Here is a 27,389-nt window from a genome sequence, read left to right as displayed (position 1 = left end):
CACCTGGCAGCTTGCACTGCGCCTCGTGTTCAGCGCAATCCTATGACCACTCGAGTGGGGTCATGGGGTGGACAGAGGGATGGCCACTGACCATGTCAGAGGGAAGTTGGGGTCGGCGTATGGGGAAAAGCACGGGCTAAGTGTAGTGTAATCATAGCGAAGGGGTGGAGGTGGGGAAGATTGTTCTCAGTAGTTCCATGACCCTCCAGGAAGAGGAAATAGGCAAGAGATCGCCAGGCACATCTGAACAAACTGATTTATTAGAGTGTTACAGTGGGGGCTCCCACACAGACGGGCACCAGAGCGAGGTGCTCAGCTCCCCTCATCTCCCTCGGCCTCCACAGCCTTCTGGCTCTCCTCCTCGCCTTTCCGCGTAAACTCCTCGATGACTATGTCCTCAGAGCTTGCAGAAGCAGCAGAAGAGAATGGAGGGTTAGGAACCCCTTTCTGGGTGTCCTCCGTGTCCACTCTTTTTTCCTGATCCCAGAAAAGTGATCCCCTCCCTGCTTCCCAGGTAGGCTCCTCGGCCCCGTCTTGGTGTCCCCACTTTTCCATCAGCCACTCTGGCTTGTTTCCTTTCATTCCTGCCCAAATTTCCCAGCACAAAGGTTCCCCAGGAGCACTGAAAGGGACATAAGGATGAGGGGTGGGAAGGAAGGAAGGTATCAAAGAATGAAAGATGAAAGAAGTAAGGGTGAGCGGATGGGGGAAAAGGAAAAAGAAAAATGGGAAGGGGATGAGGGGGAAGGATGATTCCAACAAGAGCAGAAGGTGGAGGGCGGGGGGATGCAGAAAGGGAAAGGAGGGCATATGAAAAGCACCGAACTGTGACACGAAGCTAAGCCATATGTTTCCACTGCACATGTATTGAAAGCACCCCAGGGAAGCATTTTCACATTTCTATCGTCATAACATGGAGGGTGGCAATGGGAAGAGGGGAATGGGGCTTCCCAATCTTGTATTCCATTACCTAGCGGCCTCTGTAACAAGCATGGAGAGGGAGGGAAAAAAATGGAGCTGAAGCTGATTAGGGGCTCTTCGGTTCCCTGAAGAAGTATCTTTACTTTCTCCCCCCACTTCCCAATCCTTTGTCTCCAGCACACACAACACACACACTTCCCCTGAAAACCTAGACACCCAGCCTACCTATTGCTATTCCATCCCCAGGCAAACTGCTAGTCTCCAATTCATGAGATCAGAATGGTTTGGACCCCAGCCCTCAGGACAACCGTTCCTGTGAGTTCCACCTGGTCACTCACCATGAGATGGCTTCGGATGGATCAGGACCAAAGGTAGCTCCACACCAACATCGCTGCAAGGATCCCAAGGTGGAGTTACATCTCCTCTCTCTACAAGCCCAATCCCTGAACCTCCCTCCCTTAGTTTTCCAGTCTTTGGATGCCCTCAGACCCTCTGGAATCAGTCATTATTTTGTTCTCCTTATCCCCTTGTCCTCTTCTTGCCCAAGTCCCCCCACCCCACAGTCTCTCACCTGGCTGTCAGGTCTCCTAGGATGCTGTGGGTAGAATGACACCCAAAATTAGCAGCGGGAAATAGAGAAGGAGCAACCTAGTTTCACTAGGGGATGAGGGATTATAAGACCTAATGAGCCAGCCACAGAATGGGTTTCTGGAAGGGAAAGTGACTTGCTCACTGAGCTCACAGGTTTGGGAACCCGGTCTGGGAGAAGGGGTGGGGGATGGTTTGATTGGGTCAATCTAACTGGGAGAAAAACAGAGGCAAAAAGCCCTTGACTCCTCAGCCCCTGCCCAGACATACCCAGAACCCTCACTTACCCACCACAGGACACCATCAGGTTGACTCTGACTTTGTAGGATACCAGGATCCCCAGCAGCTCTTTGTCCATTCCCGGTCTAATACTGGAGGTTGTAGTATTCGTTTTGGGGTGTTTGGGGGCATGAGGAGTAATTCATTCAGTCCCCAGTCTCTTCTCATGCATTCCTATCACCACACCCTATTATGTTTAGTCTTATCCCAGAATATCTCCCAGGCTCTAACCTCTCCTACCCATTGAGACCACATTTCTCTTCCTGACATTAACTTTTACCATGTCACTCTCTGCTCAAGAGCCTACCTTTTGAATATAACAACTACTCTGCCTGACTTTCAAGACCCCTAACAACCTTGCCCTATCTAGCCTCTCTAACCTTTTCTGCCCTAACTCCTGGGATACAACCTAAGCAGACCCATCTTCTCTCCGTGATCAGAACATGCCATGTGGATTCCCACCTTCTAGCCTTTGCCCATGCTGTGTCCCTAGTCTACAATGCTCCTTTTTTTCCTCTGTTGGTATCCAGATCCTTCACATTCTTCAAGATCTAGCTCATTCTACCTCCTCCAGGAAGCCCTCACCAGCTCTCCTGGCTTCTTTTAACTTTGTTGCGCTTTTACTCTGAACCACGTGTACTAACATTTAACTGTTGGGTTGTATTTGCATCTCTCTTTGTTCCTCATCTAGGCCATAAATTGAATGAAGGCAGAGACTGTCTTAAACTTCTTTATATTCTCCACATTGCTTAGCATAGGAAAGAGCATGTAATAGGGGTTCAGTAGAAAACCCACTGATTGAAAAATAAGACAGCAAAAGCTGTATGAGCTTGAGAAAATCTCTTCATTGCTCTGGGCTGCTGATCTCTTACATATAAAATAATGCAGTTTGGATGATTTCTAAGGGTATTTCTAGCAATAACGGTCCATAGCTACTTGATTGATAAGACGTATGGAGAGATGGAGGGATTACACTTGACAGATGGTGGCAGGTGGTTTTTGGTGGAAGACACATCTAACACTAGGGCCTCCGAAGGCACAGGACCAAGTGAATGACTTCCTGGAATTCTATTAATTCCTGTTGCATCATTTTCCTTTTTTGTCCTCCTTTTCCTCCATTCCTCATCTCCTAGTCTTCTACTCCATCTTTATTTTTTCTAGAGAGTAGCTTCTGTAGAGATCACAGTATTCAGAGCCAGATGACATGTGATATACTCCTGTCTACGTCTACCACTTATCAGCTATGCCACTTTAAATGAGTTCCTTCTTCTCTCTGAGCCTCAGGGTCCTTAAGTGTAAAAGGGAATAAGAACACCTATCCAGGCTACTTTAGTGGGATTCTCACAAAGATAACATAGTACATATGTCGGACCTTTGTGAACTGTGAAATCTTATACAACATAAGGATTGTTTTCCTCTCCATGTTTTCCTTTTTTTCTGCCGCTGACCTAAGCCTGCCGTTGGTCCCACAGGAATTATTGAGCTTGCTGCAGGCCCTTAGGCCTGGAGGAGTCTCAGAACACTGCCCTAGAGACACTTTAAAAAACAGGTAGGCTTTACTGAACATGAAACCTCAGAGCTGTAAATGTCGCATGTGGAATGGTTGAGGGGTAGGAAATGGAGGCTGAGAGTTATATTTGAGCTTACATTGTGCTAGAGGCCAGGTTGGTATCTTCATGCTTAAGTTTGCCATCCAGTGCCAGGCCCCGTTTCTGGCAGCTGGCAGCCAGGATTGGGGTTACTGCAAAGCTCTGGGAGAAGCTGGAATTAGCAGCTACAGTCTCCCTACAAAAGAAGAACAAGAGAAGAATTTAGGCTGGGCTTGCTGACTAAGCATACTTTTACTCCCAAGAGTATCTTGTACAAGATTATACAAGAACCTACTGGAGTATCCAAGAGAGGTGACATGTTTAACTGTGAAGACTGGGAGGAATCGGTGGGAAATCCTTATGCCCCTGCCCTCGCTCAGCATCATGATGGGACTCCTGGGGGTAAGTTGCATCCCTTCCATCTAGTTCTCCTGGGAATCCCTCCCTGGAATCTTCCACCACCCTTTCCCCACCCCGCAACCCTCTCAACTGCCTCCTGGACCTCTTCCCACCACCCCACCCCTTGGCTCTCTGGCCCTAACCCCAACACCAGCTCACGTGAATTCCTGAATGAACACAGTCTTGGTGTACTTGTCTAGTGAATACAGGACAACATCTGTGATCTGGTCAACTGAACAAGCCAGGAAAAGCACATGATTATAATCAGTCAGTCATCCTTGAGACCCCAGCTCAGTGTCCTTAGATGTGACCTTATACGTAGGCACACTATACATGATGCAGTAAGACATGCTCATTGACAAAACAAGATATGCATTTTGACAAGCACATGTTAGAGGGAAAGCCTAGATGAATGCAGACAGGTAAGTGAGGCAGAGTTTTGGGAAAAGACCTGTGGCTTTGGGACCGGGTGCACAGGGATGGGAAAAGAAACTCACCTGAAATCTTGATTTTTTTGATGACCTTATTGGTGCAGTTGTTGATAGAAACATTGACAGAGATGGGTTCTCCGTGGTAGTGAACCTAAAGCAGGAGGACGGACCCATGTCAAGGCTGGAGGAAAAATGCGCAGATGGAGACCTAGAACCCCTGCTTCCTTAGCACTATTGCCACCCTGGCTCCCATCTCTGCCTGCCCAAGTAGGAAATCAGTGAAGAAAGGGCATCAGAGGGGTTCTGGGGTGGGAAGTAAAAAGTGGGGGTCACAAACCTCCCTGTCCATCCAGGCCTGGAGTTGTAGGGGCTGAGCTGACAGAAGGAAGCGTCGGATGGTCTGGGCTGAGGGGCCAGGGCCTGCCTCCGGTGGTGCAAATTGTACTTTCCGGACAACCAGCCGCACATAGTCTCTGAGCAGAGACCAAGGGATTAGCCAGAGCATCCTCCTTTCAGACTCACAGACCTCTCCCATGCCACCCCCATAGTCCAATGGTTGCTTAAGAATGGGAGCAGGGGAAGGCCTCCCTCAGAGAACTCCTCTAGTCCCTTAATGTAAGTATGTAGACCAAAGGTTATTAAACTATGGCCCACTGGCCAAATCTGGCCTGATGCCTGTGTCCTATGGCCCACAAGCTGAGAATGATTATATTACATTTGTAAATGGTTGAAATAAATCAAAGAACAATGCTATTTTATGACATGTGGACATTACATGAAATTTAAATTTCAGTGTCCATAAGTAAAGTTCTATTGGACACACAGCCACACTCATTCATTTCTATACTATCTGTGGCTGCGTTTGCACTACAACAGCAGAGTTGAGTAGTTGCAACAGAGACTATAGGGCTCAAAAAGCCAAATATTTCCTTTTTTGGCCCATTATAGAAAAGTTTGCTGACCCCTGCCCTAGATCAAAGAAGGTAAGTCAGAGGGGACTCAGAACCGGGCGTCACTGGTGGCGATGATGCTGTGGAGGTTAGAAGTGGGGCTATTTCTGTCATGAGAGCAGGATCTGTTTCCTGGCAGAGGCTGGAGGCAGGGATTTTGGGGGACAGCCAAAGAATACCTCTTGGAGACTGTCTCCTCTGGGTTTTCAGCACAGAAACTCTTCACTTCAAAGTCAATCCCACAAGGCTGTAAAGGGACAAGGGCAAAGAGAGCTCATTTCCAGTGCTGTCCTCCCTTCCTCATGGGCCTATAAGAAAATGCCTGACCTCTTTCCTTAGCTGTCCGTTTCTTCAGTCTTGACTGTCCCACTGTTCCTCTTCCCTGGCACTACCTATCCCTCTTTCTTAGAACCCAGTCCTCACCTTTCCTGAATCTTCAGGACCTGGCTGCAGTGTCACAGAACAGGGCAGGTTGGTCACCATCTAGGGGACAAAAAGATCAGAAAAGAAGTAGAAAAGAATACAAACAAATACAAAAGAAATAGGGAACCCTCTCCCTTGTTGTCCTTCTTGAGCTTCCTCTCTTAATCTTCCCTGGAGACCTTGCCTGCCCAGGGCTTGGGGTCAGTACCTGCAGGGTAAAGGGGTAGGCATTGTCCCCTAGCTTGTGCAGCAGTCGCTCCTGTAGGACTGTGAGGGGCCCCTGAGGGCTGCTGGATTCAGCTGGGACCACTTGCAGGGTCTGCACATACAGATCTTTTCGGAACGTCAGACCAATCACTTCCAAGTCATCACGGCCATAGCGAAAGGCACATGTCAACATGACAAACACTGCAGGCATAGGAGGAAGAGAGTGGTCTGTCAGGCCTGAGTGGGAAGGGGAATCTTAACTGGGTCAAGAAGACACAGAGAGGTGATGTAATATCGAAGGCTGGCTGGGCGCGGTGGCTCACGCCTGTAATCCCAGCACTTTGGGAGGCCGAGGTGGGTGGATCACGAGGTCAGGAGATAGAAACCGTCCTGGCTAACACAATGAAACCCCGTCTCTACTAAAAAAAAATTACAAAATATTAGCCTGGCTTGGTGGTGGGCGCCTGTAGTCCCAGCTACTTGGGAGGCTGAGGCAGGAGAACGGCATGAACCCAGGAGGTGGAGCTTGCAGTGAGCCGAGATCGTGTCACTGCCCTTCAGCCTGGGCGACAGAGCAAGACTCCGTCTCAAAAAAAAAAAAAAAAGATCGAAGGCTATGGGCACAAATGAAAAGATTCTTAATACATTTGACTGCAGTAAGATTTATGTTAAAAGTCTTTATAAACGAAGACTTCTTTATATTCAAAGTCTTTATAAACAAAGAAAAAAATGGAAAGCCTGGGAGAAAATCTTTGCAACACATATAACACACTGAAGTTTAGTGTCCAAAATATATAAGGACTCCCACGCATCAACAATAATACCAGTATAAACGTGTGCAAAGAATGTGAATAGGCCCTTGCAGAAGTGTGCAAAGAATGTGAAGGAATGGCCAATAACATATGAAAACATGTTTAGTCTCATGAGTAATCAGATAAACGCAAATTAAAACCACAATGAGATAAGATTTCACACCCATCAGATTGTCAAAAAATTTTAAATCTGACAACACTACGTGTTGATGAAGATGTGGAGCAAAAGGAGTTCTTACATACTGCTGGTGGGAGTATTAATGCAACCAATTTGGAAGACTATTTGGGATTATCCAGTAAAATTAAATCTGCTCGTAGTGTATGACCTAATAAGTTGACTTTAAAGGAGCTTTTGTTCATGTTTACAAAGAGATACATATGATAGTGGCCATTGCATCAACATTTGTCAGAACATAAAACTGGAGATAATCTAAAAATCTATCAACAGGAGAATGGATAAAAAATTTGTGGTATATTCACATAATGGAATACTAAACCAAGGTTAAAATAAATGAACTAGAACTTCAAAGAATGCCCTATGGTTTGTATGTGGCCTCTCCATAACTCAGGAGTTGAAACTTGATGGCCATTGTGATGGTATTAAGATGGCCATTAAGAGGTGATTAGATCATGGGGCTTCTTTGTTCATGAATTCCTTTATGAATGGGATTAAGACCCTTATAAAGGAGACCTTTTGCCCTTCCACCTTCCACCACGTGAGGACACGATGTTTCTCCCCTCCAGAGGATGCAGCAATAAGGCATCATCTTGGAAGGAGAGAGCAGCCGTCATCAGACAACAGAACCTGCTAGAGCCTTGATCTTGGACTTCCCAGCTTTCAGAATTGTGAGAAAATAAATTTCTGTTCTTTATAAATTACCTAGTCTCAGGTATTTTGAGATGGAGACTTGCTCTGTTGCCCAGGCTGGAGTGCAGTGGTGCGATGTCAGCTCACAGCAACCTCCACCTCCTGGGTTCAAGTGATTCTCCTGCCTCAGCCTCCTGAGTAGCTGGGATTACAGGTAGCAGCACAAACAGACTAAGACCTGTGCCAACATGGTTAAATCTCAAAAGCTATTGAACAAGGCTGGGCGCGGTAGCTCACACCTGTAATCCCAGCACACTTTGGGAGGCCTAGGTGGGCAGATTGCTTGAGGACAGCAGTTCGAGACCAGCCTGGCCAACATGGTGAAAACCCATCTCTACTAAAATACAAAAATTAGCCGGGCATGGTGGCATACACCTGTAACTCCAGCTACTCAGGAGGCTGAGGCAGGAGAATCGCTTAAACTCGGGAGGCGGAGGTTGCAGTGAACTGAGATTGCACCACTGCCCTCCAGTGGGGGTGACAGAGTGAGACTCTGTCTCAAAAAAACAAACAAACAAACAAACAAAAAACTACTGAACAAAAAATCTAGCTGCAGAATGATAGGTACAGTATGTTACCGGTTATATAAAGTTTAAAAGCATGTAGGACAATATCAAAGTTGATCATAGACACATAAATATGGAGTAGAAGTATGGAGCCATCAAGAGAATAATAAACACCAAATTCAGGATAGTTGTTATCTGGGGAGGGAGGAGAGAAAGAGGAGAAGGATTAAGTAGGGAGGGAGGAAGGCAAACTGGATCAGGGAAGGACACACAGGAGGCTTTAGTTTGTTTCTGTAATTCTTTTTAAAGCTTGGTGATGAGTACAGGGTATTCATTATATAATTCTCTATGCCTTGATAAATATTTTCTTATGAAAAAGAGAAACAATAATATTTAGGGTCAGAATACCTGGACTTGAATAGGACTTGCACAAATCCCTTGATTTCTCTGGGTCTCAGTTATTACACCTGTCAATAATAGGACTGCTCTAGTAACTCCACATATGCCATTTAGACCTCAAAACAACCCTCTGAAGTATTATTATCTCCACTTTAGAGGCAAAGAAAGTGAGCTCAGAGCTGTTAAGCAATGGTTCAGGATTTCAACCCAGGCTTGTCTGACTCCAAAGCTCAGGCTCATAGGTGCTCAGCTTAACTCACAGGACGGTTGTGAGGAGTTGATGTATTCGAAATCCCTTTGGAGGCTGGGCACAGTGGCTCACGCCTGTAATCCCAGCACTTTGGGAGGCTCAGGCGGGCGGATAGCCTGAGGTCGGGAGTTCGAGTCCAGCCTGGCCCACATGGTGAAACCCTGTCTTTACTAAAAACACAAAAATTAACCGGGCGTGGTGGTGGGCACCTGTAATCCCAGCTACTCAGGAGGCTGAGGCAGGAGAATCACTTGAACCCAGGAGGTGGAGGTTGCTGTGAGCTGACATCGCACCACTGCACTCCAGCCTGGGCAACAGAGCAAGTCTCCATCTCAAAAAAAAAAAAAAATGGAATCCTTTTGGAAACTTCAAAATAATTATAGATGTGGATGATGATGATGATGATATTGACAGAAATGGAAGAGTTATAATTGAACTCATACTTTGTAACAGGTATCTAAGATTTGAAAGAAATCAAGTGAGAGGCAGATGGAAATCATCTGAAATGCGCTAATGGAATGTAGAATGGAGTAGAGAGGGATACCTGTCCAAGTACAGAGTGACAGAGGTTGAGGCAAGGAAAGATGTAGAACAGGAATGGATAACCTTATTTCTATCAGGGGCTCTGACCCAAAGCAAAAAAAAAAACTACCAACAGCAGCACTTGAGTAGAAAGCAACTTATTTTAGTATTTTTAAGAACTCAAAACATCAAACACCAGATTATTTGCTTTTAAAACTGAGAATGAGGAAAATGAACCTATATTCAAAAGATATAGCAAAGCCTGAAAGTATTGATAATATCGGTGTTTATAAGGACTGGGGCAATATGAGAAGCCTCATGCACTGCAGGAGTGAGATTTAATTGGTATAAGCATTTTAGAGGGCAATTTGACAATAGGTATAGAAAGCTTTAAAAATGTGTGAATGCCTTTTGGCCATTAATTCCTCTTCTAGGCATTTAGAAAGAAATAGTTGAACAAGTATGAAAAGGATGTGCATTACAGGGCGTCGTGGTATCCCCATACGATATAGTACTAGGCAACTTAAAAAGTTATAGATTTGTATATATTGACATAGGTTTAAAAAGGTAAAATATTATTTTTAGTATAGTATTTTTAGTGAAAATATAGATATGTTTGCACAGAAAATATGAATAAATAAGATCAAAAGATTAGTGATTAAAGATGGTAAGGTTACACAGTCTCTCCTTCATCTATGTTTTCTAATTTTTCTACAATGGAGACAAACCTAATAATTTTCAAAAGATACAACAAATAGATTCACCTTGGTTCTCAATTATGGCCAATTATAGTGCGAGAAAGGAGAGAGAAAGAAAGGAAAATAAGGCACAAAGGAAAGGAAAAAGACAGAAAGTAAAAAGGAGAGGAAAAGAGGTGGCTGGTAGGAGGCAGGTTGAGAGAAGAAATGAAAAAGATGAGGAATGAGACAGAAAAAAGGTCAGGATGGGCGAGGCAGAAGGGGATCTAGTAGCACCTGAGGTAAGGATGTTAATCAGATGACTTGTTCTTGGAATCACTTTCTGTTCCTGTGTTGGGAAGGCAGCAGACTAAGACATCAACTGCATCACGCAACTCCTACCCCCAACTGAAGCTCTAATTGGCTCTCTAGCAGTTTCGAATCGTCCTTTTTTTTGCATGCTAGGAAATAGCTTGTTTTTATTTTCTTTTAAAGTCAGTATCTATTCTAAATTTATTAATGTATAGTTGTGTTTATTCTACAAAATATATGTTAATTGTCTGAACATCAGAAAATACAAACAAAAAGACAAATCAAAGCTCCACCATAATATATCATGTTCCACAGATAACTACTGTTAATATCTGTTATGCGTGCTTCTCAACTTTGTCTGTTGCTATAATTGAACACAAGGCCACCTTAGGTATTTTTTACTTTTCTCTCATTGCCTTTTTGAAGTTAAACTTTGTATTTTGAGATCATTGTAGAGTCACATGCAGTTGTAAGAAATAATACAGAGAGAGATTCCAGATAGATTTTTGTTAAACAACGATTCGTTCACACCACCACATATACTGCCCTATCACTGGCGTTTATCACTCCACAGTATAGAGTAAGCATATTTTACATCCACAAATGTACCTTGATAGAAAAACGCATTAGAAAATATGATGCAAACAAGTCGATATTCATAGAGGTAACAAACCATATTGAAAAACTAAGAATAAACAAGAAATATGCACAACTTAAATGAAAAGTAATATAAAACTCTACTAAGGGGACATAAAAGAAGATTAGAATAAAAGGAAAAATGCATTCTCTTCCTGGAACAATATATATTTTTAACTAATGATTTCTTTCCATAGCTTGTGAAGATTTTGTAGAAATGTGAAAAAATGATTTAGGTTTTAGAAATGTAGAATACTTGGGAACCTTAAATAAGTTGGTTAATTTATGAGTCTATCCCAAAGTTCCTCTGATACTTAAAACCGACTTGATTGCTTATTCACACTGCTTAATCTGAGAGATTTAGGCTACTTTATTCTCCAATATCTAACAGTTACATCTGAACTGGTATTCATCAACCCATTCAGAGCCTTTTTCAAATCAAACCCAATTTTCAGTCTAGTTGGATCACAGTGGGGTTAATCCATAGTGAGAATTAAAAGGAAAAAAAAGCAGCAAAAAAAAAAAAAAATCAGCATAATCTTGATCCGTAATACTGCTGCCAGAATAATGTTTCTTACTGTTACTTCCTATGGTTGTTGTTTTGTTTCTTTGTTTGGGATTTTTTTTTTCTTGAATAAAAGGTCAGGCAGTTTCCCTACACAAAAAAAGGAGATGGAAAGACGTATACCAGAGGTTACAAAATGGCAGCCTGAAGGTCACATCTAGCCAACAGAAAAAAAAAAGTTTATAATCTATCCAGGCTTCTAAAGTCTTTTAGTGAGTTGCTGACATTTGAAAATCAGGAAATTTGCATTAAAATATGGATTTCTGACTTATTGGATCATTCTATAGGCAGTCTAAGATCCAGATCAATAGCCAAGCAGGGGCACCACCAGTAATAATAGAGAAAATCTGAAATTCTGAAAGAAGCTATTTTAATTTCAGCACAAGTGTAAGTTTTATGTAATTTTGAAAAATAAAATTTAATTTATGCTTTAGATATTTACTTTGAATATTATTTGGGTAAGGGGGCACCATAATCTTTTCACACTTTGGGCCTCTAAAAGTCTTATTTTGAGCTTCGTTTACAGTTCCTCGTTAACAATTAGAAAATTTGGCCACACTGGGCTGGAATTCCCAGTTGTCAGCCTCCACCAGAGAAGGCATTCGCAGTTCCTGCCACTTTCTGGTTTTCTTGTACTCTGGTGCAATCCACTCATTGGGCTACCTGTCTGAAACATACAAAGACCAACAAGGATTTCCACTTACACTTTCGACCTTTTAAGTACTCAGGATCAACCAGGACTACACCATCTGTGGAGAGAAGGACAGACAGCACTTTGGTCAGGAAAAACTCTCAGACTATGAAATAGAAGATGATCCCTGAAATGGTTCTTCCCGTTCTTCCCTTTAATTTGCCTCCTTTTCTGCACGGTCTTTCCTGGACTTTCTTTTACTCCCTAGTTTCCATTCCTCTTTCCCCAGGCTTCCCTTTTTTGGACTCACTGACCAATGGGTTCCACCGTGTCCACATGGTCCACGAAGTCCCGTTTCCCCAGGTAGATGGAGAGCTGTTGTGGAACAACTTCCCATGTTATTCTCACAATCATTTTTGAATGGATTCCCCCGAAGCCCCCAACCCAGACCCCTGAGACCTTGAAGGATGTACCCACCTATCCCTTTTGCCCTCTCATTTGCCCAGCTGGGCCAGGTTCTCTCACCTTCCCATTGGAGCTGGTCTTCTTAAACACCCTATGGGGAGAAAACCAGAAAGAGGATGGAGAGGGGGATTGGAAGTGCAGGGAAGAGGAAATAAGGGAATTGGGGAGAAAAAGAAATATTCTTAGGGTTAGGAGAAGAGGCTCCAGAAGCATAGGATGGGGCAAAGGTAGAGATAATTGGGGTAGAATCCAAGGACACAAGTTAGGGAGAAATTGGAAATCCCCCTACCCCAAAGGGAAATACTTGGATTGGGGTAGGGAGCAATTCACAGGTTCAGAGGATTAGAAGGAGTTCTTACTTGGACATGTTGGCTATATAGTTGATGATGAGCCTTTTCTGGGAAAAGAGAAAGAAGAAAGGCTCAATCATTTCATTTCTATTCTTCTCACCCCACTCCAGCATACCACCCATATACACCTAGTGTGATGTAACCTTTCCTCCTTAGACAGACACCTCACCCACATCAAGTACCTCCTATTCTCCCTTCTGCCAAGGGTACTTCTTCAGCCATATTCTTGCCCATCTTGGGCAAGAGGGGAAAAAAAACCTTCCCATTTTGTACAAATTCATTGACTAACCATACTATGTATTCTCCAGAAAGGGCCAAACTTCCTAGAATGGCTGGGGAACTCTTGAGAACCCTCAGAGAGAAGGAACTTCTCTGGAAAGAGGCTGGACAGAGGCTTCCATCCAGAAAAGTGTGAAAAATGTGTTTCTTGGTCTGTATGAGGCTAGACATCCCCTGGCACACACTAGGTGCCAAGACATGTTTGTTGGATGCATGAATGAATGAATGAGTGAATGGACAAATCAATGGATTCTGTCTCCTTCTGCTCCTGCAATGGATCCTGAACCTGAGTTCACCTCATGATGGCCTTGACTCTCAACAAAGAAGGGAGAAAAGTGTGAGAGAGAAGGGGTTGGTGCCTTCATGCTCTCAGTTTTTGGTGACAGAAGTCTCTATGGAGGTTGAAAGTCCTCCTTGAACCAACTCATCCCTCTCATTGCCTTTCCTAGATTTTCCCATCCTTATCCCCATCCAGGTCCCCAGGGGCTAGGCCTTTGGATGGGAATCCTTAGAGAGAGGGAGATGTCTCTCTAGTGCTTTCCTTTGATGCTTACTGAGCCTGGCCCAGGGGGTGAGCTTAGGGGAGCTTCCAGAGGTCTTTGGAGGGTCTCTAGGCCTGAATGTCTATAGGCTATGTCAGGAAGGGTGTCCCTCAACTGCTGCCTGATATATTAAGGGGGATGCTAAGAGCAAGGGATATAGGGCTTAGTATGGGCTAGAAGTAGAGGGCTTTGGAATATTACCTGGGGAGAGAGATGAAGTTCACATCAGTCTCCAGCTCTGGTTGCTATGCCTGCCTCCCCAGCCTCTTATACCCACAGTCCTCTGAGTGTTTTGATTGGTGGGGGTCATCGGAAAAGAATAAGGTTCTTGGGGGGGGGCATGAAACACTGCTATAAATAGTTCAGGTGCCAAGAGTTTGGAAAGCAGATTAGTGCCTAAAAGATTAGTGGCTAAAAGATTAGCAGGCTATTGCTGCTGGGACAGAGTGGGGGTAGGAGGTTGATTCTGATGATGTTAAAGGCAGGGGAGTTTGAGAAGGGTAACTTCAGGATTTTGGCCTTGTGAGGCCTTGAACCTGAGAACTGGGATCAAAGTGGAGTTGGAGGTCTTAAAGGTGAAGCATGGTGGGGGATTGAAATGGGAGGGCTCAAAGTGTAGGCCTTTGTGTTTTTGAAAGGAATACCTTGTGTCCCACTCCAATCTCTAGATCAGTGGCTCCAGGCCACACAAAAGCCAAGGGTATGGCAAAGAGTACCTCGTCCCCAGCCCCCACCACTTTGGGACATTGGACTTTTGAAGCTGATGTTTAGAAACCCTGATTATCCCAGCTTATGTGCACAGCAGGAGTCAATCTCCTGTAGGTAGTGGGGGCAGGAGTGGTGGAGGGGGATCTGAGTGCATTGAGCTGTGTGTGCACATGTCTGTGAGCCTTGGACTTCTCTTCTCGTTGGAGAGGAAGGTAATATAAGATTCCCAACCCAGGGACAGGTTCTTCTGGCAGGACATGCATGTGGAAGGAATAGGCGGTTGACATCTGTATCACCCCTACCTAGGGTAAACCTCCTCACCCCAGCTCTTGACTCTGTCCAATCCCTGAAACTAAGTCCATGCTCTAAGCAGCTTCTCTTGCCTCGTGTGACCGCTCATGGAATTAGAGATATTTCTGTCTCTTCAGCTGCCAGGACCCCCACAATGGCAACAACAAAGTAATCTTCCTTTCTTGACTGTCCTTCCCACAGGGCCTAGGCTCAGGCTTCACGGGCATAGAAAATGTAGAGACAGAATCTACAAGCTATGGGGTTTCAGGACTCTGACCTCCTTCACCTCCCCTTACAGCAGTCTGGACATTAGTACTTATCTATAGACACAGCCCTCAACCCCAACCCCCACAATGTGGTGTCCATTCCTCAGAGGATGGCTATGGCTATGGCTCAGAGGGCTGGGCAGGGCCTTCCCTAACTCCTGCCCCTCACTGAGGGCCCTGGACAGCTGTCCCATATTCTCTTTGCACAGTTCACAGTGTCAGCCCCTGCCATTCCTAGCCAATATGCATCTCAGGGCCTGGTTGTTTAGTTACCATAACTCTCTCCTTCTCAGGGGCTTTCAGATAGTGCAAGAAGCCCAGATTCTGCAGGTACCACAGTGGGATAGGAACTGATGCTGGACATACAGGAAAGACTTGTATACATGCCAAGTTTGGTGTCTGCGAGGAAGGTGAAAAGTCGGAATGAATCTACTTTTCATGCCAGACATGGCAATATTCAATGGCAGGAGAGGAAGGCCTCTCTTCTTGTATGCTATTTTCATCATTCAGGAAACCTTTCCCAGATCTCTAGAATGACTAGTGGTCAGCCTGTTTTTGTCTTTAGACCCACACTCAAGGCTCCTACCTCCCTTTTAGGTACTCAATCCCGCTTATCTTCTCTTTCTACTCAGATCCATGGGCCTCTCAGTAGGAAAAGAGTAGATCTGCTAGGTCTTTAATTCATTATTATGATGGAATGTAAATCATTACTCTTTTCCAGAAGTTTGTGCATTTCCTGACTGAGGTAAAATTCACAAATCTTAACTGCAGCTCAATGAATTTTTACCTACTGTGGCAAGCTGAATTATGCCCCTAAAGATGTCAGGTCTTAATCCCGGGAACCAATGAACGTTACCTTATATGAAAAAGAGACTTTACAGATGTGAATAAATTAAGGATCTTGAAATAGGGAGATTATTCTGGATTATCCAGGTGGGCCCTAATGTAATCACCAGTCTCTTTATGAGAGAGGGGCAGAGAGAGTTTTGACTCTGAGATAGGAGGCACTATGAGGCCTGAAGCAAGATGTTAGGCTGCTGGCTTTGAAGATGGAGGAAGGGGCCATGAGCCAAGGAATGCAAGGAATACAGCTCTAGAAGCTGGAAAAGACAAATAAATTGATTCTCCCCTAAAGTCTTTCATGGCTGCAAGATGGCTGTTCCTGCTCAGGCATGGCCCTGCTGAAACCTTGATTTTGGCCCATTGAAACTGATTTTGGACTTCTGACCTCCAGAACTGTAAGAGAAGAACTGTGCCTTGTTTTAAGTCACCAAGTCTGTGGTAATTTGTTACAGCATCCATAGGAAACTAATACACCTGTGTAAATGTGCATATAACCACCAACCAGGTTAAGATATAGAACATTTCCATCCCCCCAGAAAATTTCTTTGTGCCTCTTTCCAGTTAGTAGCTTCCCAAAGAGAACTGTCACCAGTTTTGCTTTGACCTGGAATACTTGCATTTTACAAGGATGCAACAGTAAGTAGGCAAAGGAATGCATAGCTAATGGAGTTTCTGGCCCCTATAATACATGGGTGGAAGAAATATTTTTAGGTCCTTACCCACCCTCATTCTGTACACCCGGATGATATCCGCAACCAGACCTTCCAGTTAGAAAATGATGATCAGATCTCTGCATGAGGAAGGAGTGGGTTATTCAGTAAAAGGTTGTAGCAGACAGAATTGCTTACCAACTCAATAGTCATCTCCCTCTTCCTCCTTGTGGAAAGAATCCCCATTTTTAAGGTAATTCATCCTCCTCCGCATGGGTCTGTGCCCCTCTATGCCAGTCATGGTCGTTTTATACCCCTTGCCAGTGATCAGCTTAGTTACAGGCATGGTGAAATTCAGGCCACTGTGATGTGAGAGGAGGTATGCTGGAGAGATTCTGGGAAAGTTTTCTTGAATGATAAAAATAAGCATACAGGAAGAGGCCTTCCTCTTTTACCATTGAATATTGCCATGTCTGGAAACAATGCCTGACCGGCAATAGCCACCTTGTGACCATGAAAGTTGCTAAATAACAGCTGAGGTTTGCAAATCAGAAAGATGGAAAGAATCAGGATTTTTTAATGACATTGTTGAACTGCTGAATTAATCAGCTCCAAAGCCACCCACTACTGAACTTATATGCAAGATAATATATTTCCTTTTTTAAAAACAGTCATCTAAGTTGGGATTTTCTGTTATTGCAACTGAAAACATAGCAAAAGATTCAAGTGGGATGTGGATGAGGCATTAGCTCAGTGGGGGAGGACGGAACGGAGATAGATGGATTAAATCGCAGAAACAGATTTCCTGTGCTGTCCCAGGTGCTGAACAAACTAGTCCTGGTCTCCACTCTAACGTTGTTAACAGCCTTGCTGGAGATAAAGTTGGACATGTAGAAAGACAAAAAGGGCACACTACAGAGAATACATATGGACGAAGTTAACTTGTGTACAACCATGTGGAGCCAGTCACTTTCCGATGATTTTATTAGTAAGTTTAGACATCCAGGGCTTCAGATCACTACTCCTTTCCATTGAGATTGAGTGACTGTCTTGTTCCACTTACTCTCAGCAGGTAATTCCATTTATTCACTTCATAAAGAAAATTCAGCCAATTGGAGTGGGCCTCACACCTTCCAAATACACCTATACTTTAATTCTCAATAACGATAATTAGGGCACTCTGCTGGGTTCCTTACATGCATTGCTTCATTGTCTTCTCACAACAAGCTAGGTGCTAGCATCCTCATTCTACATATGAGGAAATGGAGGTTCAGAAAGACTTATCCATAGTCACAGCTGGCAGGCGATGGAGCCAGAGTTCAACCCTAGGTCTGTCTGACTCCAAGCCTGCATTTTTTCCACTATATCACTTACCTTCCCTCCCTCATTTTCTTCCCTCTCCCTCCCTTCCTACCTTTATTCCTCCTTTCCCCCTCCCTCCCTCCTTCCCTCCTTCTCTCCCTTCCTTCCTTCTTTTCCTCCTAACTCAGAGAAAGAGATTAGAAATCATGCCTCTTCCCCCTTTCCTTCTTAAAGCCCCAAGGAAACAGAAAACCTTGCAAAGAAACTGTCATCAAGACAATTGTGAATATTAGATGTGAAGGGCCAGGAGGGAGAGGACTGGAGCAAACTGGAGGAGTAGGGCAATGGAAGGGTGTCAGCAATAATGGTATTTGTACATCTTATTTATCTCTGTCAGGGGAAAATAGTAAACTTTTCCTGCATACTAAATTCCAGACGTCAGTGAGATACCCAAGTGTGTGTGTCCTATAGCAAACAACATATATAGGGCTTAGATTATAGATGTGGGAACCATTCAGTTCAACAAATTATAATTAAGTCATTCATTCATTCAACAACTATTATTGAACACTTACTTTGTGCAAGGTACTTGTTTTCTTAACTCTGAATTGGAAGGCATTTTTTAGGGGACAGCAGAGAATATAATTTGAAAGAAAATATCTAGAACATATGTTATAATAACTTTACCTGGAAGGCTATGGGAAAGACAGAGGTAACATGAGGTACATGCTCTCAAGGAGCTCTGGTTCTGGTATGGGGGTGGGAGGATCAGGAGGAGATGGCCAAAAACACAAATGAGTATAATTCTAGGCTGCCTGTGGTATGTGCCATCTCTATAGAAATCAAATGTGATACGAGTGTGAGAGAAGGACAGATGCATTTTGACTAGAGAGAGATCTGTATGCTGGAGTCTCTTGGCCATTACAATTTTTGATAACCTCTGAGGCATAGTTAAAATCATGAGAGTGGATGTTCCAAGAGAGAAGGGGAAGAGAGGGTGGGGGTAGGGGGGAGAGAGATGGTGGAGAGGGAGAGAGAGGAGAGGAGAGGAGAGGAGAGGAGAGGAGAGGAGAGGAGAGGAGAGGAGAGGAGAGGAGAGGAGAGAATCTTTGGGGGAAGGCTCACATGTGGGGGAAGTAGGGCAAAAAAGAGCCAGGGAAGGGGCCAGAAGGAACATCCGGAGGAAGAGGAGAACCAGAGTAAAGCAAAGTCACAGGAACCAAAGTAAAGAAGAGTTCCACAGAAGAGAGTGAGGCTGATCCGCTGCATTCCATTCCTCTTGGCCCCGGGTGAGGACAGTAAAAGCCAGGCAGGGGTGCCAGTTGGGGAGGGTTGGGAGAGGTCTTTTCCTGAAATAGCCACTGGGCGGCAGTGGTGGCAGCAGCAGCAGCTGCAGCTGTGTCGGGACATGCAGCAACGTAGCAGAGCTAAGTCAGGAGAAATGTAGCAGAGGTAAACCAGCCTGAAGCAGTAGGAGCAGGAAGCTGGCTCAGGCTGGGGCTTCTCTAGTGTAGCACTTCTCCTTGGGTGTACACCAAACTTCAAAACATGCTTGTCCACCTCTGCAGAGGCCAGGTTCATTCCTGGGAGCAAAGCAGTAACAAAAAACACCTTATAAACTTGCAGCATTTTGTGGTTCACAAAGTGCTTCCACACCTGTTAATCAATTCAATATTCAGGAAACCCTAAAAAGATTGGCATTATTATTCCCATTTCACTGGCGAAGAATGGAAGTTACAAAGAGGCACCCAGGCTCACATAACTAATAAGTGGAAGAGCAAGGATTTAAACACCAGTCCGTCTGGCTTCAAAAACTTGGGCCTCCTATGTAATGTCACAGTAGTCAGCTGTCCAGGACTCAGGTTATGACTGTGTCCTTCACTGCTACCTTTTATTCCACCCCTTACTCTGCCAGAGAGCAAGGATCTTCAGTTTCCCCATCTAGGTTTCTGGGCTTTCCGAGCTATCTAGATTCTAGATTCTAGAAGTCCGCTTCCTCCTATTACTCCCAACATCCAGCTGGGTGACATTCTCAGGACCTGAGGATCAAGTAAGTTCAGAGTCCCCATTGCTTCTCAGCTCGATGCAGAGTGGATTCTGCTCCAGCCTGCTCACCCCTCCCCAAAGGCACTGCTTACCTCATCCTCAGAGTCCTCCAGACCGGGTTTGCCTCTAGTGCCTAAGACATACTTACGGAGGCTTAGTTGGCTTCAGGAGCCCCAGATCCTGAGCTGCTGGCAATTCCCTACACTAGGCTCTCAAACATCTGGGCTTGCTCTCTGTGCACCTTCTCCACTATATTCAGACCAAGTCTCTGGGAGTGATCAAGAGAGACGAGGGGTACTGTATAGAAAGGGGTAGAGTCTGTATGGGAAATGTATTGGCTAGTATCCTTAAGGAGGCATGCACTGTCTCCTGGCCATCCCCTCTTACATGTATAATAGGCATCTCAAAATTTACAGGCTTGAAAGTGAACTCCCAATCTTTCCCCGAAACCCACTCCTATCTCTGTCAACAGTAACTCTATTCTTCCAGTTGCTCAGGCCGGACATTTTGGAGTAATTTTTGACTCTTCTTTCTCTTATACCACACATCAGTAAATCTTGCTGTCCCTACTTAAAAAAATCTATCCAGAATTTGACCACTTCTCATCATCTCCACCACTGTGATCCAAGCTACCATCATCTCTATCAGCAATAGCCTCTTGACTGGTCTTCCCCCTGTACCTCCAGCCCTGCAGTCTATTCTCAATAGAGAGCTGGCCAGTGAGCCTTCTAAAATGTGAGTAAGATGACACCTCTGTTCTCTAAACCCTAAGTGCCTTCCCGTTCACCAAAGAGTCCTTTACAACGGCCTCCAAGGACCTTCATGATCTGGTCCCTGCCAAACTGTCTGACCTCATTTTTTACTTTTCCCCTTCTCACAACACCTGGGCTTTATTCAAAAGTCACCCTTAATATTTATTTGTTTATAGACAGGGTCTTGCTTTGTCATTCAGGCTGGAGTGCAGAGGTCTGATCATAGTTCACTGCAACCTCAAACTGCTGGGCTCAAGCGATCCTCCTACTTCAGACTCCCAAAGCACTGGGATTACAGGTGTGAGCCGCTGTGCCTGGTTTCATTCCTAATATTTAAAACAACAACCCTCTCTATTACCCTTTTCCTTCCCTCTTTAATTTTTCTCCATAATGATGATCACAATCTACATATTTTACTTATTAATTTTATTATCCCCCAGTAATATGTAAGCACCATTAGGGTGGGAGTTTTTGTCTATTTTGTCCACTCCTAAGGAACTACCAGTAACTAGAACTGGACCAGGCAAAAGTAGGCTCTCAGTAAATATTCGTGGTTTTAAAAAAATTATTTATATTTGAGACAGGGTCTCACTTTGTCACCCAGACTGGAGTGCAGTGGCGCGATCACAGCTCACTGCAGCCTCAGCGTCCGAGGTTCAAGCACTCCTCCTGTCTCAGCCCCCCATGTCGCTGGGACATCAGGTGCATGCCACCACACCCGACTAATTTGTTGTACTTTTGTAGAGACAGGGTTTTGCCACGTTGTCCAGGCTTGTCTTGAACTCCTGAGCTCAAGAGATCTGCCTGCCTCTGTCTCCCATAAATATTTGTTGATTCTTTCCTGGATCATAGCCAGTGGCTTAGAGAGACAACTTAAGCATAGCAATTAAGTTATGGATGCTAGAGCCTGATCCAAAGGCAGGCCTGCCTTGGTTCAAATCTTGACTCTACCACTAACTAGCAAGACACCTAAACTTTCTGTGCCTTCATTTTTTCATCAGCAAAGCAGAGACAATAATAGTACCTAGTTCATAGAGAGCCTATGGGGTCATTAATAAGTATAAAGCACTTAGAAAAATGCCTGTCACATAGTAAGTGCTATATAAGCATTCGTTGTAATTATATGCATATGAGATTTATATTAAATATCAGTAGTTTAGATTTTCTAAAATCTTTCAATGTGCTGTCTTGCACTTGCCCATGTGAAAATTTGTTTCCCATGTTTCTGCTCACTTACACAGACTTGTATGATCCCCCTGTAATCTATCTCCAGGGGCCTGGCTCTTCATCGGTAAACTTGGATGTTTCCTCGTGTTCTCCCTCCTGCAGTCATTTCAAAGCTGTTAAATAGTAATCTCGCTGGGCCCCAGTTTCCCAATCTGTACAATGAGTGGGTTGGACTAGGTCATCGTAAAGGGCCTTTCTAACTCTTTCAATCTCCCAGATGGGAGGAGGAACAGGCCCCACCTCCAACTCCACCTCCTTGGATATGCCCTCTGGCTGCCAAGGGGAAGGGTGACAGAGTCAGCTGAGCTCAGCTTCAAGGGGACCAGGTAGGAGACGTGCCAACGTTCTTGGGCAAGGGTGGCAATGGGGCTCCTGGGCTGTAGGCAGGCAGTGGGGAAGGTGTCATAGGTAAATGTCATCTGGAGACACTGTGACCAGGGCACTAGGAGAGGTGAAGGTACTGTGGGGAGAGACACTCCTCTTCCAGGGATACAGCTGTGATGACAAGTCAGAAGACACTTTGGGTCTGGGTATCTTCCCACTTTGGATAGTGCTGGGAGGCCTCCACCCTCTTCAGCCAGCCAGGCTCTTAGGGACAGAGTGAGCTGCAGAGTGAGAACAACCCAAACACACGGGCTGCCTGCCTGAGCCCCAGCACTGCCTGCTGCCCACCACTTCTCAAGCTGGACCAAGGGAGCTTGGGTAGGGGCCAGGCTAGCCCGAGTGCACCCAGATGCACTTCTGTCAGCTCTCCCTAGTGCTTCAACCACCGCTCTCCCTGCTCTCTGCTTTTTTTGCTCCAGCTCAGGGATGGGGGTGGGCAGCGAATTCCTGCCACCCTCACTTCTCCCCTTTCCATCTCCAGGGGGGCCATGGCCAGTACAGAGTCCTCGCTGTTGAGATCCCTAGGCCTCAGCCCAGGTCCTGGCAGCAGTGAGGTGGAGCTGGACTGTTGGTTCGATGAGGATTTCAAGTTCATCCTGCTGCCTGTGAGCTATGCAGTTGTGTTTGTGCTGGGCTTGGGCCTTAACGCCCCAACCCTATGGCTCTTCATCTTCCGCCTCCGACCCTGGGATGCAACGACCACCTACATGTTCCACCTGGCATTGTCAGACACTTTGTATGTGCTGTCGCTGCCCACCCTCATCTACTATTATGCAGCCCACAACCACTGGCCCTTTGGCACTGAGATCTGCAAGTTCGTCCGCTTTCTTTTCTATTGGAACCTCTACTGCAGCGTCCTTTTCCTCACCTGCATCAGCGTGCACCGCTACCTGGGCATCTGCCACCCACTTCGGGCACTACGCTGGGGACGCCCTCGCCTCACAGGCCTTCTCTGCCTGGCAGTTTGGTTGGTCGTAGCCGGCTGCCTCGTGCCCAACCTGTTCTTCGTCACAACCAGCACCAAAGGGACCAGCGTCCTGTGCCATGACACCACTCGGCCTGAAGAGTTTGACCACTATGTGCACTTCAGCTCAGCGGTCATGGGGCTGTTCTTTGGCATGCCCTGCCTGGTCACTCTTGTTTGCTATGGACTCATGGCCCGTCGCCTATATCAGCCCTTGCCAGGCGCTGCACAGTCGTCTTCTCGCCTCCGCTCCCTCCGCACCATAGCTGTGGTGCTGACCGTCTTCGCTGTCTGCTTCGTGCCTTTCCACATCACCCGCACCATTTACTACCTGGCCAGGCTGTTGGAAGCTGACTGCCGAGTGCTGAACATTGTCAACCTGGTCTATAAAGTGACTCGGCCCCTGGCCAGTGCCAACAGCTGCCTGGATCCTGTGCTCTACATGCTCACTGGGGACAAATATCGACGTCAGCTCCGTCAGCTCTGTGGTGGTGGCAAGCCCCAGCCCCGCACGGCTGCCTCTTCCCTGGCACTAGTGTCCCTGCCTGAGGATAGCAGCTGCAGGTGGGCGGCCACCCCCCAGGACAGTAGCTGCTCTACTCCTAGGGCAGATAGATTGTAACACGGGAAGCCGGGAAGTGAGAGAAAAGGGGATGAGTGGAGGGCAGAGGTGAGGGAACCCAATAATGATACCTGGTAAGGCGCTTCCTCCTCTTTTCCAGGCTCTGGAGAGAAGCCCTCACCCTGAGGGTTGCAGGGAGGCAGGGATATCATGAGTGACCTCATCTCTCATAACCGCTTCAGTTGCCGACCCTTTTTTAGCCAATGGCAATCTTCTACTCCTTTCTCGTTGTTTCTGTCCCTTCCTGGGGCCATTGGTCCTACAATCTTCCTGAAAATCTTCCCCAGTCCTCTTTCCCTGTCCCATTTCCCCCACAGCCTCCTATAGCATGTGTTTCTCCAGCCAGACCAGAGCATTCAGCTGAAGGGGTGGATCAGGCAGAGTCATCTCAGGATTGGCCTGACATATCTGATGGTGATAACCAGAATCAGGAAGTGGAGGCAACTTCCATATCACAGATGCTGAGGATGTGCCATATGTAGCACCCACACCGACTTTCTGGTTCTCCCTCAAAGACAGCATAGTCTTGCTTACCAAGATGCTAGAATAGGGTGTGATCCCAGGGAGCCTGCCTGTCAGGGTCCCCGCATGTAGCTGGGGGCCTGACACTGTTGAACTGGTGTGCAGCATGAATTCAAGTCCTGTGATAGGGTGGGGAGTTTAGCTGATAACAGCCTTTGGGACAGGAATGGGACTGGACCTTCTTTATGATGTTTGCTGAGAACATGTATATGACAGCTCTCCTGTACTTAACAAAAGGACAAGTGAATGGCTCAGACTGAGGGGGTGGAGCTCTCACGTCTATGGCTGTAAGTTCCGGCATTGAGGAGTAGAGCAGATTTGTGCAGAGGAAGGTGATGACAAGAATTGACGCCCAGAGCTAGTGTTTCACTGATCTCTCCCCTTTCTCTAGGTCCTGCCCCAAATAAATGATAAATCTGTCACCAGCTCTTTCAGATCAGGCTTCAGGACTTTGAAGCCAGGGTGGAGCACTAGGACTGGGAAGGTTCTTTTTAAAGTTTCCCACCCATTCATTGCTTCTCTCTTCCAGTGCCATCTTAGCACTCACAGGCTTATTGGATCAAGTTGCAGAGGGGAGGGGGGTGCATTGGAATTTGAGAAGCTAACCCCTAAGCCTTGGGAAGTAAGAATTTCTTGGCAGGCATTCTTGAGAAGGGTGGGCTCACACTTACAGGCCTTCTCCCTTTGAAATCACCTTCCAGCCTGTTGGTCTCCTGAGTCAGACCCCAGCCTTGCCTTTCTTTTTTTTTTCCCACCCTTGCTGACCTGTCTCTGATCTCTTACTTATCTAATGATACCAACTTCTTATTGGCTTCTAAGGGTCTCTCTCTGTAGAGTAGGGCTGGGGCTGGACTGAAGGAAAAAAAATGACTTCAGTTCCCCTAAATTTCCCTTTTTGTATTTTGAAAGGCTCCCACTTTCTCCCTAGATATCCAGGACCTTCTTGCTATGCAGGACTCCTGCCATTAGGAGTAAATTAACCGGCTTTTTTCTCCTCTTCTTACTAGTTCTCCCAGCCCCACAGCCACTGTTGCATACACTGTTCCTCATCTGCACTCTCTTCCTTTTATTCCTATGACCATGGCCTCTTTGCCCATCACCTCCCCCAACCTGCTGTCCCCACCCAGTAAAGCTGCTCTTTCCATCCCAAGTGACTCAGCCTCCTCCATTTCCTCAGTCTATTGAACTCCCATATGCTTAATCGAGATGAACTTTCTGGTCTGTTACTTTAGGGCTGTCTTCCCTTGTACTTTAGCTTTAAACACCTTGACTTTCACCTTGGGCCAATCTCCTTTCTTCTAGGACTGGAGGAAATTGCAGATGAAGCCAGAGGACAAGGCTGGCTTGACCCACTAAAACTTCACATCCTGGAACTTTGCCTAAGCTCTCATTCCTCTTAGCCTGGTGTGTTCCTAGTGAACATTCCACAGCAGCTGTTTCCTGTCTTTTCCACCTCCACAAGTCCCCAAATTCATCTCCTTCTTGTGATCTCTTAAGAGAGTTACCTTGCCTCCTGCAAAACTGAGAAGCTCTAATGCTTCAACTTCCAGTTATCATTCATGATAACTACTCTATATTTGCCCTGTCTTTCTCCCTTTCTTCCCTGAAGTTCCAGAATAAGAGGTGGTCCCCTTTCTTATTCCTTTGTTTACCTCTCTTCATTATTTCAAGTCTCTTCTATTACCTATTTTATCCCATCTTAAAAACAAACAAACAACAAAGAAAAAACAAAGCATTATCACTGACACCTTAACCCTGCTGTCGTTTGTCTTTTCTTTTCTTTTCTTTTCTTTTTCTTTTTTTTTTTTTTTGAGACAGAGTCTTGCTCTGTCACCCAGGCTGTAGTACAGTGGCACAGTTCTCGGCTCACTGCAACCTTCACTTCCCGGGTTCAAGTGATTCTCCTGCCTCAGCCTCCCGAGTAGCTGGGATTACAGGCACACATCACCACGCCTGGCTGATTTTTGTATGTTTAGTAGAGACAGGATTGCATCATGTTGGCCAGGCTGGTCTCGAACTTCTGACCTTAAGTGATCTGCCCACCTCAGCCTCCCAAAGTGCTGGGATTACAGGCATGAGCTACCATGCCTGGCCTAGAAACCTTTTATTGTAAATATTCTCCCTGGTTGCTATAGTCTTTCATATCTATTATTTCAATTGTCTCATAAAATTACACCTGTCAGTAGATTACATTTTATTTGACTATTCCCCTATTATTGAATATTTAGATATATTTCAATTTTTCTGTGCTTTGAACATCTTAATGTGTATGACTTTTTTTCTTATTTGTAATTCTGTCTCTAGGACAAATTCCCAGGAGTGGGATTACCAGACCAAAGAGCATGAATGTTTTTATGGATCGTGATTGCCAAAAGGACTGCAAAAATTTTCAACACCACAATGACATATGAGTTGTTCCAGTTCCCTTGCAGCACTAGCATTGGACTTTAGAAGAAATCTTTTTAGATGGTTTAACATTATTTTCATATTTTTTCATTTCTTTGATTACTCATGGGATTGAACTCTTTCCCATATGTTTACTCTTTGCATCTTTCTTCAATTGGCACCCTAGTGGTATTCTTATATATCTAAATGTACTTTTTACTTAATATACATGCTATCCCTTTGTCATTATTTGATGTAAATATTTATCTTATTTATTGTGATACTTTTAATTTTAGTTCCTTATTTTATCCTCTTGCTTTAGAATTTCTCTCCTCATGCTTTTATCTCTCTGATTACTTTCTATCTCCTTTGCTGACTTCTCTTTTGCTCCTTAAGTAAATAGCATTCCTGAGATCGGTCACAGAGTCATAGCATTTGGGGATTATTTAATGCCCTTTGTTCATCAGACTATTGATTTTGCCTTGGAGAAAACATACGTGCAGGTGACTCATAGTCCTTGAGAGTACCTCAGAGATCATATAGGGTCTGTGCACCCCCTCACTTTACGGTGAAGGAAACAGGCCCAGAGAGGTGGCTTGCCCGTGACTCAGTAAGTTAGTGGCAGAGAAGAGGCAAAGTCCCAGGTCTCCTGACTCCCAGAGCTCCGTTATATACCATTACACCAAGCCAGCTCAATTCTAGGCCTTCCCTTCTCCCAACCTCCACCTCTACATCTTCAATTGCCTACTAGACAGTTTCACTTGGACCTTCCATTGTTACTTCCAACCCAAGATGTCAAAAGCAAAACTCCCTGAACCAGTGTTTC

The 27,389-nt window shown here is 45.3% G+C and overlaps 2 protein-coding genes across 3 annotated transcripts; one reads left to right on the top strand and one right to left on the bottom strand.

The window, feature by feature from the left end:
* Window positions 1–238: 238 nt before the first annotated feature.
* ARR3 (arrestin 3) lies at window positions 239–13,841 on the bottom strand. The gene is made up of 17 exons (XM_003272677.3): window positions 13,803–13,841; window positions 12,790–12,827; window positions 12,491–12,521; window positions 12,280–12,340; window positions 12,039–12,083; window positions 5,789–5,988; window positions 5,581–5,640; window positions 5,337–5,404; window positions 4,545–4,680; window positions 4,274–4,358; window positions 3,936–4,008; window positions 3,436–3,573; window positions 1,797–1,880; window positions 1,493–1,516; window positions 1,260–1,312; window positions 971–980; window positions 239–403 (listed from the first exon to the last, which is right to left on the bottom strand). The coding sequence occupies exons 2-17, from the start codon at window positions 12,795–12,797 to the stop codon at window positions 313–315; spliced, it is 1,167 nt and encodes a 388-aa protein (XP_003272725.1). The 5' UTR covers window positions 12,798–12,827; window positions 13,803–13,841; the 3' UTR covers window positions 239–312.
* P2RY4 (pyrimidinergic receptor P2Y4) lies at window positions 1,315–26,570 on the top strand. Of its 2 annotated transcripts, XM_030806613.1 has the most exons (3): window positions 1,315–1,328; window positions 22,552–23,598; window positions 26,483–26,570. In XM_030806613.1, exons 2-3 carry the CDS (start codon window positions 22,559–22,561, stop codon window positions 26,541–26,543), a joined length of 1,101 nt encoding a protein of 366 aa, XP_030662473.1. In that variant the 5' UTR covers window positions 1,315–1,328; window positions 22,552–22,558; the 3' UTR covers window positions 26,544–26,570. The 2 variants fall into 2 exon arrangements, with proteins under 2 accessions (XP_030662473.1, XP_004093237.2); XM_004093189.3 differs by lacking the exon at window positions 26,483–26,570 and having other exon boundaries at window positions 22,552–23,656.
* The last annotated feature ends 819 nt before the right edge of the window (window positions 26,571–27,389 follow it).

The sequence above is a fragment of the Nomascus leucogenys genome, chromosome X, assembly GCF_006542625.1.
Source record: "Nomascus leucogenys isolate Asia chromosome X, Asia_NLE_v1, whole genome shotgun sequence".
NCBI lineage: Eukaryota > Metazoa > Chordata > Mammalia > Primates > Hylobatidae > Nomascus > Nomascus leucogenys.
This window is presented reverse-complemented; position numbering and strand designations above follow the sequence as displayed.

Coding starts and splice junctions, on each gene's coding strand:
- P2RY4 (XM_030806613.1), top strand. CDS start 22,559: ATGGCCAGTACAGAGTCCTCGCTGTTGAGATCCCTAGGCCTCAGCCCA. Junction 23,599..26,482: donor CCTGAGGATAGCAGCTGCAG/GTGGGCGGCCAC, acceptor TTCTGTCTCTAG/GACAAATTCCCAGGAGTGGG.
- ARR3 (XM_003272677.3), bottom strand. Junction 12,341..12,490: donor AGACCAGCTCCAATGGGAAG/GTGAGAGAACCT, acceptor GTTCCACAACAG/CTCTCCATCTACCTGGGGAA. Junction 4,681..5,336: donor GAGGAGACAGTCTCCAAGAG/GTATTCTTTGGC, acceptor GTCTCTGCTCAG/AGACTATGTGCGGCTGGTTG.